Source organism: Emericellopsis cladophorae, assembly GCF_022114955.1.
Source record: "Emericellopsis cladophorae strain MUM 19.33 chromosome Unknown NODE_30_length_267324_cov_122_989508, whole genome shotgun sequence".
Taxonomy (NCBI): Eukaryota; Fungi; Ascomycota; class Sordariomycetes; order Hypocreales; family Bionectriaceae; genus Emericellopsis; species Emericellopsis cladophorae.
Genome location: NW_026250955.1, coordinates 39341 through 53649, shown reverse-complemented (window position 1 = coordinate 53649; position 14309 = coordinate 39341). Strand labels below are relative to the sequence as shown.

The 14309-nt window shown below is 56.4% G+C and overlaps 4 protein-coding genes across 4 annotated transcripts; 1 reads left to right on the top strand and 3 right to left on the bottom strand.

Moving 5' to 3' along the window:
- Nucleotides 1–679: 679 nt before the first annotated feature.
- J7T54_008500 (Anucleate primary sterigmata protein A-like protein) lies at nt 680–6119 on the bottom strand (the record flags this gene model as incomplete). The annotated part of the gene is made up of 3 exons (XM_051507307.1): nt 680–795; nt 846–5592; nt 5640–6119. The coding sequence occupies 3 exons, from the start codon at nt 6117–6119 to the stop codon at nt 680–682; spliced, it is 5343 nt and encodes a 1780-aa protein (XP_051361438.1).
- Nucleotides 6120–8157: 2038 nt separating this feature from the next.
- On the bottom strand, nt 8158–9162 carry J7T54_008499 (uncharacterized protein; the record flags this gene model as incomplete). Its single annotated transcript, XM_051507306.1, has 1 exon — nt 8158–9162. One exon carries the CDS (start codon nt 9160–9162, stop codon nt 8158–8160), a length of 1005 nt encoding a protein of 334 aa, XP_051361437.1.
- Nucleotides 9163–10270: 1108 nt separating this feature from the next.
- Nucleotides 10271–11352, top strand: J7T54_008498 (Autophagy-related protein-like protein; the record flags this gene model as incomplete). The annotated part of the gene is made up of 2 exons (XM_051507305.1): nt 10271–11251; nt 11299–11352. 2 exons carry the CDS (start codon nt 10271–10273, stop codon nt 11350–11352), a joined length of 1035 nt encoding a protein of 344 aa, XP_051361436.1.
- Nucleotides 11353–12117: 765 nt separating this feature from the next.
- Nucleotides 12118–14004, bottom strand: J7T54_008497 (uncharacterized protein; the record flags this gene model as incomplete). The annotated part of the gene is made up of 1 exon (XM_051507304.1): nt 12118–14004. One exon carries the CDS (start codon nt 14002–14004, stop codon nt 12118–12120), a length of 1887 nt encoding a protein of 628 aa, XP_051361435.1.
- Nucleotides 14005–14309: the final 305 nt, after the last annotated feature.

Genomic DNA, 14309 nt, shown 5'->3' with positions numbered 1-14309 from the left:
TGCTTTCAGCCTTACGTCATGTGAGGACACTTGGCCGAATCGACGTGCTGATTTACCCTGTACACTTCCGCACGCCTCACACTGTCACGCCGCGTTTCATCAATCGGAGAAGGGGGCTCAGTCAGCCCCTGAAAATAACAAACAAACAGACGGGACAGGTAGTTCGAAGTATCTCGATTCAACTCAGTGGTTAAATAGGCAACAGTACTATTCAGACGCCCATTAAGTAGATATCTGGCCATCCGCCCACACAGAGTAAACTAATACAAGACCCTGCGAGAAAGACGACGCTTCCTCCATATTGCCCTGCAGTGACGACCCCTCGGACCACCGGTGCTGTGTCGCCGGTATGTCCGTAAAGAGGCGCAGAAGTGAGCAGTGTAGTACAGACAGCAACAAGCAAAGGAAAGAAAAGAGATTGCGCAGCCGTGCGTAGATAACGATGGTGGTTCAGTTGGCTTGGTGTGTAGGAGAGGTAGATGATGTATGATTAAGCATCGCCCGAGACGGATGCGATGAAGCGGAGAACAAAGACAAAAATAAAAATGTCGTCAGTGTCGTCAATGTATAGTCGTGACAAGAAGTGAGTTGGATATGTCTAGTGAGTGTCGGCAGGGGGTCCTCGTAACGGACGACAAGCCTGTCCGGTGGCGAAAACCCTGCAGTTGGGATGTTGAGTTTAGCTTCGGGATCGGAATGGAGCCGTGGGCGCGTTCGATGGAGGTTGATGAGGTGCAGACTGTGCGCCACGCTTCTTGACAGAATGATGATGAAGCTGACCGACGTCATGTTTGCCTAGGGAACAGTTAGTCGATTGCAGATGCTCAACAAAGGTCGGTACTCACCATCGCAGCACGCGCGGACGTTCTCAAGGCGGTCAGCCTCCCTATCCTGTCGCTCGATCATCTCACGGAGATCCTCTGCGCTGTCATGGACCTCGCTGGCCTCATAAATGCTAGTGTCGGGAGCTGACGCACGTCCGCGGAAGCTGCTGAAAGTGCCAGAGAATTTCGACCCTGACGACCGGAAGAGCTTGTTGAGGGCGGAAGGCCGTTGCGCGGGCGTCCGGGGCGTCAACGTGGGCACATTCATGGAGTAGTCTCCAGCTGGCGACTGATTGTGCGTGGTTCGAGAGTTGTATGACGATAGTGAGGGCGGCGCACGCGGCCTTGTCCCGTTCGCTTGTCGCTGCCCATACTGGGGGTTGAACTCATCCACGTCATCCTGGGTAATGTTATGAGCCATGTCTTCAGCGTCATTCTGTCCATCGCCGTTTGTCCTCATCAACAGGTAGGACAGGGAGTTGAACCACGTCTCGTGACGCTGTCCCGTAGTGCAGGTGAATTTGATGGTGCGGCCCGGCGAGATGATCACCAAGCTTTTACGGTGGAGACCAGGCGGCATTGGGTTGTCGTCTGTCACAACGCGAACAGCTTCAATGGGCACACTCTTGGCCTTGAGCTCGCGCGACCCAGCAGTTGCCGGGTCCCGGTCGCTCCAGTACAGGGTGCGCGTGTAGGGGTGTACCCAGAAGTATCGGCGATGTCGCTTCTCCGACATTTCGCCACGGCCTGTTTTGCGGGTGTACTTCCACAGGTACTCTCCGATCATGGTCTGGGTGATAGCCTGGATCATGCGTGGATCCGCATTCGATCCCAGGCCAGTAGGATCCACCATTTCCCCAGGACGCATGTTGAAGCGTGTGTCAAGTTCAGAGACAAACGACGACACGGAAGACTGCCTGGACCGTGCAGTCAACCTCGTGGGTGAGTGCGAGACGCCCAGCTGTTGTCCCTGTGTTGATGAACTCCGCATTCCCTTCAACGTAGGCACGGCGCGGGCTGAATGGTTGGATGCCGGCCTGGCACTCAGACTGGGAGTGCGAGGGCGGTGGCCCTTCATCGCGGAGGCAGGCCACATGGGAGGGCCCATGTCCCCCTTGGGCCCATTGGCCGACCCAGTGCGTGCTGCCTCAATGAGCTCGCGGTGATTATTGGGAAGAGGAGGCGCGTCCTGAGCCGAATCACGGCCGCTGGTAGCGCTGCCAGGCCGAATCAAGGCGGTCCCTGCATCAAAGAAGCCACCAGTCCGCTTAGGGGTGGGGCTGCCGGTGCGTTCCTCAGCAGGACGATGGATACGGACTGTGCCTGTCGTGCCTGGTGTGTCGACACTGCCGACTGAAGGATGCTTGACGTGACTCAAGCCAGATCTCGATCCAGCGTTGATCAGCTTATCGATGGCTTCCGCGGTGAGAGAGGTTTGCGCGCTTTGATCACTGAAAACAGCCGTCTGCTTTTGGGGGTTGCGATTTTCGGCGTTGCCAGAGATCTCCCTGAACGGCTGAGGGAATTCCTTGGCTCCTTCCTCTGTTCCGGACATTTGTCTAGTCTCATTCTGAGCGGCTCCAGGCGAGTCGTCCTGGTGAATGTCAAAGCTAGCCACCATGGATCTGTCTGGCGTAGCAGTGCGTTCCTTGTCTCTTGGCATAATGAAGGCCTCCCGCCACGGGCTCCTGGGTGTTATGGGCCTGGTATCGACAGATTCAACTGAAGAGAAGCCAAAGTTGGGCAGCTCATTGACTTCAACGGGGCTCGCGGGAGTGACACCCTCTGCCGCGATTGGTGAAAGAATCAACCGCGGGAGCGTCGGTGGCAGTTCTACAACTGGAAGAACATCGTGCGTAGTAATTCCAGAGAATCCGAGGCCCGGCGGCAGAGGCCCGGGTTCCGCCACAGGTTCCACGTGCTGTGAGGTGAGGCCTGCGAACGAAAGTGGTTGCGGAGCTTGGGGAATTCCGGCCTCGGCGATGGGCTCGAGGTTCTCTGAGCGGATAGGGGACAACGTCAAAGCTGGTTGAGGAACAGATGGCTCTTCCACAGGTTCGACCTGCTGTGACTGAAGTACGGTAAAGCCAAGTGCGGGCTGCGGCATCACAATCTCGGGTTCCGCCCGAGGCTCCCAATCCTGCGATTGAATGGCCGAGATGGCAAGCGGAGCCGCTGGAACGACCACTTCAGGTTCGATGATCGGCTTCACGTGCTCGCTTTGGACGTTTGTGAAATTCAGGCTAGGCAGGGCCGGCTTCTCGGGCTCGGAAGGAACTGGCGCTGGAATGATTGCCGGCAGTGGCACGGCTTCTGGCTCCGGAGCTTCAATGGGCTCGACTTGTTCCGTACCGATAGCGGACAATGCCAGAGTTGGCAGAGGGACCTCGGGCTCGGCAACGGGATCGACCTTCTCGTTGAAAATGTTGGACAAAGCCAGAGCAGGTGGTACGATCTCCGGCTCGTCCACTGGCTCGACATTGGCGGTCTTCATTGCAGTGTATGCGAGCTTGGGAACTGGCGGTTCAGGCTCCTGGACAGGCTCAATGTGCTCAGAAGAGACGGTCGATAGGCCCAAGGTTAGTTGCGGCGCGACTGGCTCAGCAATGGGCTCGATGTGCTGGGCAGAGACCGCGGAGAGGCTGAGGGTTGGGAGCACAACCTCTGGTTCAGCCACCGGCTCCACACTCTCCGTAACCACCAGTGTGAACTCTATCGCGGTGGGAGTGTGTTCCTCTTCCCGCGGTTCGATGTGCTCGGAGTGGACATTGGAGTAGCCGAGCTCAGGCTGCGGGTGTACCAGAGTCGGGGGCACAGGGAATGCAGCCAGCTTGGCCTCCATGTCCGGGTCATGCTGAGCTCCGACATCACTGTATGAAATTTGAGAAAGTGGTCGGGAATCGCCCGTGGCAGTGGACAGCCACGACGCGCGCTGAGGGTCCGCGATCACAGACTGCATCGATGTGGGCCGTTCAGTATGGTCGGCTGTGGGGTTTGCGGCTGCGGGGAGCGCGGGCAATGAAGTATCATCCATAGGCTCTGTCATCGTGCCACTATCGACCATGAGAACCTTGGGAAGACTCGGCACGAGAGGCACTGGCGAGAGCCGGCGACGGATCGAGCCAGGCGTAGCCGATCTAGCGCTTCGACGACTAGGCGTCCCGTTTCCGACAGACTCTTCGTCACTACCAGCAAAGTTTTGCAGCTCGGCAAACAAGCTCTGTCCACCTGCTTGTGGGGTGCCACTGTGGTTGCTGGCCATGCTTGTGGGGCTGCTTCGCAGGTTCGGTTCCTCGCTGCCATGGCGGGAGCTGCGGTCGAACGGACCGCGATTCAGCAGGAAGCGGCTGGTTCGGTGCGAGTGAGCAGTGCCCGTGGGTGTCTTGGCCTCGTACGCGTCTTCCTCCTCAGAAGTCGCTGTGCTATGGGTGGACGATTTGGACATGTGCCGTGAGAGACCAGCCGGCAAGTTCGGTGGGCGCTGCATCTTGCCAAAGCCTCTGGACGTTGTCTCCGTCTCAGTGGCGGCGCCATCGTCGCTGTCAGACATTTGCTCATTAGTCGTCTGGAAGTCCTCCGTCTCCGTCGCACGCTCGTTGGCTGTCTCAAATGCAGACTCGCTGGCCTCGTTGGCCGTATCAAATTGGTCAGTCGAGTCGGGCGCTGAGAAGTCTCCTCTCGTCTTGGTCGCGGGACTGACATTGGCTGAGAGGGTACGTGGAGACAGCTGTGCCTGATCTTCCCATTCAGGGTCGTCCATGAAGATCTCCTGCTGGCTGGAGCGGAAGCTACCTAGTAGGCGAGCAGTCTTCTTAAGATCTTTGGATTCAGCCTTCTTGCTTCGCCTGTGAACACCGCTGGCACCGGAGTCAGCTCGCTTCCTCTCCAGGTCATCACGGAGATCTTGTATGATGCGGCGGAGCTCGAGCTTCTCGGTCTTTTCGCGATGGATAAGGCTGCGTTGACTTTGAATCGTGCGTTGGGCATGTTGCAGAGATGTCTTCATCGTTTCTGTCTCGAGCATAGCGTGCCTGGGCGTGCCCTTGATGGGTGAAGGCGGAGGGGAGTGCTCTGGGGTGGCATTGTCGGCAGCGGTCTCAAAATCATCGTCGCTCGTTCCAGACATGTTCTCTCGCTCCAGCGTTCGTCCTCGTTGCGTCGAGAACGCTTTGGCGAGCTCCGTGTTCTGGTTGGTGAGATCATCGATTTTGCGCTGCATGACGGCACGCTCGCCTTCGGCCATGACCGCGCTGCGCTTCGCCGTACCCAGTTCAATGTCATGGTGCTTGATGGCGGCGGTGTGCTCCTCCACCAGCCTGGCATGAGACAGCTTGACTTCGTCCAGTTCCTTTTGGGCCGCACTTTTTTCTGCATTGGATGTGCTCAGTGCTTGCGTGAGCTTCTTCTCCCGGTCGGACGCTTCACGTTGTTGAGTTGAGGCCTCTTGCATGCGCGTTTCGAGATTCCAGTTCTCCTCCTTGTACCGATGCTCACTCTCGTCCAAGGTCTTGAGTCTTTGCTGCAGATTCTCGGTTTCGATCTCAAGAGTCGACTTGTCATGCTTGAGATCGCGGACTTCCTCGTCCCGGTCGGCAAGAAGGGCCTGGAGGTTACGAACTTGAGCAATGAGCGACGTGCTGATCTCGGCGGCAAACTCTATGTCGTGCACTCGGCTAGATGGTTGGTTGCGGATTTTCCTGTTCGGCACGCTAAGCTTGGTAGGCGAGCCAAAAGCCTGACTTTCAAACTTGGACGGGCTAACAGAACGCTGCGTGGTGATCAGCAGCGAAATCAAAGTTAGGAGCATGGACCTACCCTGCCGCTTCTCGCGCCGTCTGCCACATGCGGAGATCCTGAGCCAGTTTCATTACTAGGCACCCTCTGCTTGGGCAGGAATGCCCTCGCCGAATCTCGGGTCAAGTCGTTGTACTCCTTCTCAATGTCCACCAGCTTAGTCCTCAGATCGGGACTCAGTTCGCCCTGCGCATGCAGCTTCTCTACTTCTTGTAGCTGCTCCGTAAGCGCCTTTCGTTGGTTCACTAGTGCGGTGCCCAGCTTTCCCGCCTCGTCTAATCGCCGGTCTGTCTCCGCGAGATGAGCTTCCAAGGCGCGTTTCGCCTGTCGTGGAGACGAGCCCGGCCCCGCTGTAAAAAGATCATGATCGAAGGTTGAGAATCTGTAGTGGGCTGTTGACACAGGCGTATCGTTGGATACAAATGGGTCGTCAGAGCTGGGGGATGTGTCGGCACCAGGTGCGGGCAGATTAGGTCTGCTGTCGGGGCCAAGAGAGGCCATCGTAGTCTGTGATTGAGACAATCGGGACAGACAGGTAGCCTGTCTAGACGCGCCACGAGACCATCAACGTCTGGTGCCTCAGCGGAGTAATTTGCGCTGTCGATGGGGGTGCCACGTCCGCGATGTTTCGGTCGATCGAGCGTGTCGGGAAAAGGTGGCGGTCGAAAAAATGGGCGCGCAGAGAGCTATCCGCGTCTCTATGTCTTTGAATTCAAGGAAGAAATTGCCCTGTCGCACGAGACAAGATGGCCGTGTCGTGTCGTGACGTGACGCCTGCCCCCCTTGCGTGGCAGTGACAATGTGTTGCTTTCGTGTCACAAAGACAGCCTGATCCAATTGAGATGCTCCCAGCTGGCGGAGAACCAAACAAAGTACCGATGCTGCGCTCTGGCAGTGGCCTCACCCGCGCTGCAGGGAGAAGTGACAAAGATCGGTTCCAAAGCTCTACGCGAGCTGTGATTGAGGGGAATCCACAAAGTGGGGGCCCGCGAAACAGTCGAGGACAGCTTATTCTCAGCAAGACCTGCTGTTGGGCGGAGCGAACCGTGGATCCTGTTTCTATACCAGAAGTTGGGACGGAAACTAGACCACTGCTAGAGTTGCGACGTCAAAGCACAAAGCGCCTGTGTGAAAAGTATCGCAATCCTCGGCGGTTCGACGAGACTGTTGAGAAGGCCGTGCAGCTATTCTCGGTCCAAGGTCGTAGTCTTCCCTTGCTGGAATGGGGCCCTGCAGCGACGCGCGCTTCCCTATCCGCAGTAATAATCGAACAGCACTTCGCATGCAGTGGGATCAGAAAACGCTCCCCTCTTCTACCATGTGATCGACTTTCGGTAGCGACGCTTGAGATCGAATTGGTCGCCCCGTTCCTGGTGGCTGTCGATAGACTTTGGGCGGCCTGCGGGATAGCTCGAAAGGGTTGCACTCGGACGTTCAGACCAGACCAGTCGTCGCGTGTCAAATTCGTGTGGTGGTGACTGTAGGCGTGCGCGCTTGTATGCGTGTTCCACGTCGCGCTGGAACCGTCAAGCTCACCTGGCTGCTACAGCCGAGACGTTTGCTAACGAGATGAAAAGAGTGACAATGAACAAGAAGAATAAAAACTGATCAGTAGAAGTGGCGTCTTGTGAAAGAGTGACAGGAACAAAGAAGGGATGGGAATGTTGTAGGTTGACAAACTTCAATGTCCCTGAGTTGTTGTGAAGCGCCGGCAATTGACAATGCATCCACCAAATTTTGAATGTCAACAAGGATCGCATGAGCGCTACTATAGACCGCCGCATTCCTGCGGCTGTAACTGGATACTGGCGCCGGCAAGCTTCTACATTGTCCGCTCGCACAACTGGTGCCATGAATGATTTTGCCTGAATACTGTATGGTTCATAATGACCGATCATTCTCTCTGGTGCGATGGGGGCGCCAGTCGCTCTATCTCAAAGAATTTGACAGAGGCGACTGACCAGTGTCGGTGAGGCAGCCCCTCCAGATCACCGGGAGCAGAACACGATACGTACTGGGATAATAACGCCAGATTCAGACCGAGGCATCGGGCCTCTATGAACTACATAGTCTGGTCACCTGGAAATGTCCATATCTGAAATTCGATCACCGCAATCACATTGTGCAGCCTCACAATGTAGTTCCGTCCCATCCCTCGTTGCCTCCCTGAAACCTCACCACTGGCCCTGTCGAAAGTTGTGTACCTATGTACTTATGCAAAGAAGCTTCGGACCACGTTCCATTCCGTCAGGAATCATGGTATCCACCGTCCTCCGACGAGAAAACAAAATGACGCGCTCGCATAACTCAGCTCATTTCGGCGAAAGAAAACATTGCAGGGGTGGTACCAGCCAATCACGTCGTTGAGTAATAGCTTGAGTTTTGACATTTCTCGGCAATGGCGCTGTCAGTATCCGTAACGAAGGCAAAGATATTCAACCACATGCATGAGCTGATCTGGTTCGAAAGATGCAACCATGCAGTTCACCTATTCGTTCCAGACTCGCTGGTCATCTCCAACGCCTCGCGGGTATCATCGCTATATGGTCTCCCCGTCCTCCTGATCACCGACTTCCTCGCCAGCGTCAATCTTCTCCTGCCTCCTCTTTGCAGTCTTTTCTCGTTTCCTTTCAAGTAGTTTCTTCAACCTCTTTGCCGAATTGAACACACCATTGGTGCCCGCTCCACACGCCGCACAAGTCGGGTCTTTCCGATACCGCCGCAGCGCGCACGGCTCACAAAAGTAATGGCCACACCGCGTGACGACCGGCTCGCGATATGAGTCCTTGCAAATAATGCATTTGAAGGGTATTTTCTCGAGAAAGGCTTCGTCTTCAGCGTCGTCGGGGTTCTCCGCCTTCACATCGCGATTCGCAGAGGCTACGACGGTACCTGCCATGTTCTTCTTCCCTTTGGTCCCAATCTCCCACTCTCGATCAAGCTGCCAGCCCTGTTTGACGTCCTCACGCGAGTGGAGGTAGATGCAGGCGTCGCCATAGCCGCAGAATCCTGTCTGTTTGTAATCCTTGCACACGTCGGGTTTGAAATCGAAGAACGTGACAGTGCGAACATTGGTCGACGCTTTCTGGGGCCCAACTGCTCGCTTCGGCGCATCTGGGTCCTTCTGTATGAATGTGGTCTGATTTGCGAGACCTTTGTAGGTGCCATCTAGCGCTGCGTCTCTTTGCGCCTTGGTGGTGCCCAGCAGGTTCTTCGCGGAGAGCGCGCCGTGGGCGTCTTCGTCGTACCAGTTGCTCTGCTTGGTAGCATCGTTGGAAGAGGCGATCGCCCCCCTGTCGGCGGCATACGGTATGGAGGAGGTTTCGGCGGCGCCTGTGGTTTTGAACGAGGTGGCTGTGACGCCTGCTGCCTTCTTCCGCCTTTTGACACGCTGCCCAGACTCGTCTTCAGATGATGAGAAGTCGCTGTCGGAGTCCTTGGGCGGTGATGGCTCGGGCCGCTTTCGTATGTTCGCAGTGCCTTTTCGTTTCTTGAACATGGCCACCGGGGCCTTGGGAGCGGCAGCTTGCTCCGTGTTTGTCATTTTGCGGTTGCGTATATGTCTGTGGATGGTGATGTCGAAGACCGGGATTTAAATCGGAACATTCTCAATCGATACAGGTACCTAAGGTACCTTGGCAAACGACCGGAATTGATGCTGACTAACGTGGGTCCAGCAGCTTCCAGTGGCGTTCATCATCTCTCACATTCCACTTACCCTACGTGGCAGCTATCTGTTCCGTTTTGTTCACTTATCTGATGCCCACGGCGCTGACATGTTTGTTCTGCAACTGAAACTGACCGAGAAAATATTAGTAGTTGTTTAGAGACCGATTGACACTACTTGTCTGAGCTTTGGCGGTTGTTGTCGTTCCACAGGTTCGCACATAACCCACACAGTTGCAGGATTCAACTTTTGCTCAACTACGAGTCGAGTCGGTTTACATCCAGGTAGAAGTTTGCCGTAGTGCGGTAAACGCAAAATCAGCCACCAAGATCTCTTTCTCTAGATAATTAACAGCTCATAGAGACCCTGATACAAAGACATTGACAGCCTTCCAAATGAAAACGAACCCGTCGTAGTCGCTACGTCATCAAAAGTGATTCTACATCCGGCCCAGATCCGGCCCCACAGTGCTGTCATCGACTGGGGCCGGAGCTACACTCTCAGGCTGCCATAACTTGACAGCTCGGACGAGCGCCTATGCAGGCGTGCGCTCTCTCTAGTGATTGCTTGTGTATGTCGATCGGCTGCCACGGCAGAATAATAATAGACAAACACCATCCAGTGCGAAGGGCTCATTCAAAAGACTATACAGCGCTGCGTCCCGCGCCGACACCCAATCACTGTGCCATGACCCGCCGCAGCCCAGCAGCGTTGGACCCTGAGCGCCCTGGCAGCCATACATACTACTTTGTATGTAGACAGTCACCCCGCCAAAGCCATGTGATCCGGCCCTGGATCAGTTGCTCACACCTCCAGCCCGTCACGTACGTCCAACAGATCTGGATAAAGAAAGCTTACTCTCATCCGGCTCTGCCACGTGAAACTTCATTCACTGTACTTATATATCCTAGACCCAAAACCAACCAACAAACCGCATTCCCCCACCGCAAACATCGACAACCGACTTGCGGCCTCCCCGACCATCATGAATTACATCAAATCAACCGTCAACACCCTCCGCGACCGGTACACTCCCGTCTCCCACACCTCCACCTTCCGGACGACCGGCCAGATCACGCCCGAAGAGTTCCTCGCAGCGGGTGACTACCTCGTCTACAAGTTCCCCACCTGGTCCTGGGCCGACGCCGACGACCCGTCGCGTCGCGTCGCCTACTTCCCACCGGGCAAGCAGTTCCTCGTCACCCGCAATGTCCCCTGCCACCGCCGCCTCGACGACGACTTTGCCGGTGACGCCGGCCACGAGGAGGCAGAGGTCGCCGCCGGCGATGACGGCGAGGAGGGCTGGCTGCGTACGGGCGGCCTCGACTCCAGCCAGCCGCTCAAGAGACAGCAGGTCCGCACGGTCGACGAGGCCGGCAACGCAGAGTCGGCCGGCCACGACGACGATGATGACGACGATGATATACCCGACATGGAAGACGAAGATGACGACGACGCCATCATCCCCTCCTCCACCGAGCAAAAGTCCTCTGGCCGACGCACGTACACCCTCTACATCATGTATACACCGTACTACCGCACGCCACGCCTATACCTGTCTGGCTACCTTGCCAACGGCAGCCCCCTGCCCCCGGCGGCAATGATGGATGATATCGTGGGTGACTACAAGGACAAGACCGTCACGCTCGAGGATTTCCCCTTTTTCGCCAACGCGATCAAAATGGCCAGCGTCCACCCGTGCAAGCACGCACCGGTCATGAAGTCTCTGCTCGACCGTGCCGATGCCGCCCTCCGTCTCAGGCGGGAGAAGCTCAAGCAGGGCGAGACCGGTGGTCAGGCGAGCAAGCAGGGTCTTGAGGGCTTGGTGGACGAGATCGACAAGCTGGACGTCAAGGGCGCGCAGGAGGCGGCCGACAAGGAGGAGTGGGAGGACGTGGGCGGAGAAGCCGGCGAGGATGCCGAGGTTGCCATTCGCGTAGACCAGTATCTGGTCGTCTTCCTCAAGGTGAGTGAATAGCCCGTGGAATACAGCGTTACGCTAACAGATTGCAGTTCATGGCGAGTGTAACGCCAGGTATCGAGCACGATTTCACAATGGGCGTTTAGTGTGTACGGGCTGCTAGGATCAGAACTCACGTGTTCTTCTGGAGTATCGGCGTTGCCACAGGATAATGTAGGCTAGTATTAGATGATGGCCGACCACGTTGTCGAAGCCGACAGTCTATGATTTCACTCAAGACCTTATGGGCATATGCACCACATACGGCGCCTTGTGATGTATTTCCACTGATCCTTGGCCTACCCAGAAATGACCCTCGTGGTGGTCAAACCAACGCCCCAAGCTTTCTCCAAAGAAAATAACACCACCAACACCAATGTAGTCGCTGTCAGAAAGCAGCGAGAAAAAAAAGGCACTTAGCAGCAGAGTAGACCTTGTTGGATGGCCTCCCGACGCGCGCTTCGAAAATAATCTTGCCCCCTCGCCAATGACAAAAAGGCCAACGCGTGACGCCTAAAACATGCTCCCTCTATCTCGGGCTGTGCTGTGCTGTGCTGTGCAGTGCAGGAAAAGAATGAACTGCACCTCTATCGGCGGAGTTGTCGTCAAGTCAATACAGAGAAGAAAAATTGATGTGTGGTTCGTCTGCGTCGTCCTCAGTAGTTTGAGGTGGGCTGTCGAGAGTTTTCGGGCGTCTCTGTCCCTTCATACATCTCGTTTGCAAACGAGTTGAGCGACGTCTGCTGCATTCTCTTCAAGAGACAGTTGATGCCAGACACAAATGTCCGTCTAGCCTGTCCGTTGGGTGTTTCATTTCCCGATCCGGGCTGCTCAGGCCGCCCTTGTGGACTTGATACACCCCCGGTCTCGCCCTACGCCATTCCGAAAGGTGCGCCAAAGTTGGTGGTTGTTTTGAGCTTCAGAGGGACATCGCCTTCAATAACCTTCTCACTACTGGATTCGGGATCGTCAAGCGTGGAGGCGTCAGCGTCGACATGGGCGACACCTCGCCGATGCGACGGCTGACCGTATGCTACGCCGGATTCCTCGACAACATCTTGGCAGGCACGCATGACGGTGGGTAGCGCATCAAGGCCTTGGCTGATGGGCTCAAGCTTTTTGTTCACTCGGTCCCAGAAGATTTCGTCCTGCGCAGGGATGTTCTTCACCATGAGTGGGCCTTTCAGGCGCTTGTCCTCAGCCGCCTCCAGCAGCTCATCGTTCTCATCGTCAGGAGCGTCGAGCTCATTGGAAGGCTGCGTGTCGACCGGAGGCTCCACCACAGCAGCGACTGCCGTTTCATCAGGTTTCTCGACATGCTCAGGTTCGGGCGCTGGTGACGGCACACCCGAGGAGGGTGCGGTGCCTCCCTCCTGCGTGCCAGCAGCCTCTGTGCCGGCGACACTCATTGTTGGGAAGAGCGAAAGCGAGTGGTTCGGCGTGTGACCGGCGTGCATCGTAAGCCGCCGTGTCTCGCCGGCTCGCAAGACCTGGATCGTTTGATCTTTTGAGGACAACCGCTTCGCAATACCAGGACGTTCGGTCTGGGCTGCATCCCCAGTCACAGGAGGTGACGTCGCTGGCGAACCTTTGTTGGACTCGCCGAATGTGGTACGCTGCAATGCAGTGGCTCTGAGCGAGATGCCTTCAAGCTTGGGATCAACTTCATGGATATCGATTGTGGGCACATTCTCGTTCTCCTCTGGAATCGTATCCTTGTGCAGAAAGTCTCTGGCCGTGCTAGACTGTGGTTGCATTCGAGGGTCGAGAGGAATAAACGGCGACAACTCGGGCTGACCTGTAGGCGAAGTCCTCGAATGACCGCCATTGGGACTGAAGTGATGAGGTCGCCGAGCCGCACCGTCGAGACCAGGGGGCAGCGAGAGAGGGTCGACGGTAGGCTGCTGGCTTTGATGTGAGTGATGCTGGGATAGTGGGTGTCCGATCGGGCCAGATTCGACCGATGTATCGACACTGCTCCCGCGTTGACTGGCCAGCGGTGACATGACGCCGGTAGCCTGCACGGTCTGCGCGGCCACGCTCCTCAGTGTCTGATTCTCGCCCTCGAGGCGCTGGATACGTTCTTTCAGCAGTTGATTTTCCCGCAGCATTGTCGCTTTTTCATTCTCCCATCCCTCGCGGACCTCCTCCATGATGACACGCTCTTCCTGGTACACTTCCTCTGCGCGTCGGCGATTGGCCTCGAGGTAGTTTCGTTCGGCTTCCCAGGCTTCGCGAATGAGGGAGTTTTGCTGCGCCAGACGCTGGACGAGCTGGTTGTTGTTGCTGTGCGCGTACGGCAGGTGTGCGGGTTGCGAAGTCGCATCTGCAGAGATGGACCTGTAGAGTGACCCAGCGCTGCTGACGTCAGGAGAACTATAATGGTACGGCGGTAGACCGGCACGACCATGAACAGCCGGTACGCTTTGGTTTCGATATTGTTGATTGGATGCTTTTGGCAAACTGCCCGACGGCGAGTGTGGCAGATTGCTCTGATTGTTCGGGAGGGCGGAAGGAGGGAACCCGCTCGGTAGAGGTGAAAGGAACGATGCGACGTTGCTGTTGGTGTTGGCGGCGGTGTAGCGATTGCTGTTGAGCGGCGGTGAGGTGAAGTGATCAAATGCAGCAGAGGGCAGGAACGCGTCGGAGGCGAGCTTCTGGTTGAAGTTGCGACTGGTGTTGTTGTTGCCGGGATAACCTGAACGGGCGTCGAGATGGTGGTGGTGATTGAGCGACATAGAGATGGCGGCGGTCGTCATTTCGGCTTTTTCTGGGGCGCGGCGCACAAGGACGCGCGCAATGCCATGAATGACCGGAATGCGGCAGACTTTATCGCGGCCAAAAAGTGGTGGCAGATCGGTGACTCGCGGGTTCAATTCTATTCGCTGCAATGGGTCCCTTTAACGCTTCGTAATGATGGTGCAACGAGGTCGCGATCGCTGGGAATAGCTGGCAGAAATCGAGGTATGACGCAAAGAGGACTGACTGGACCTTGGGAGAGAGAGAGAGACAGGGGACGGGACGGCAGGGTAGAAGGGCCTTTTACCTCGCTAGAGCAAAGTAA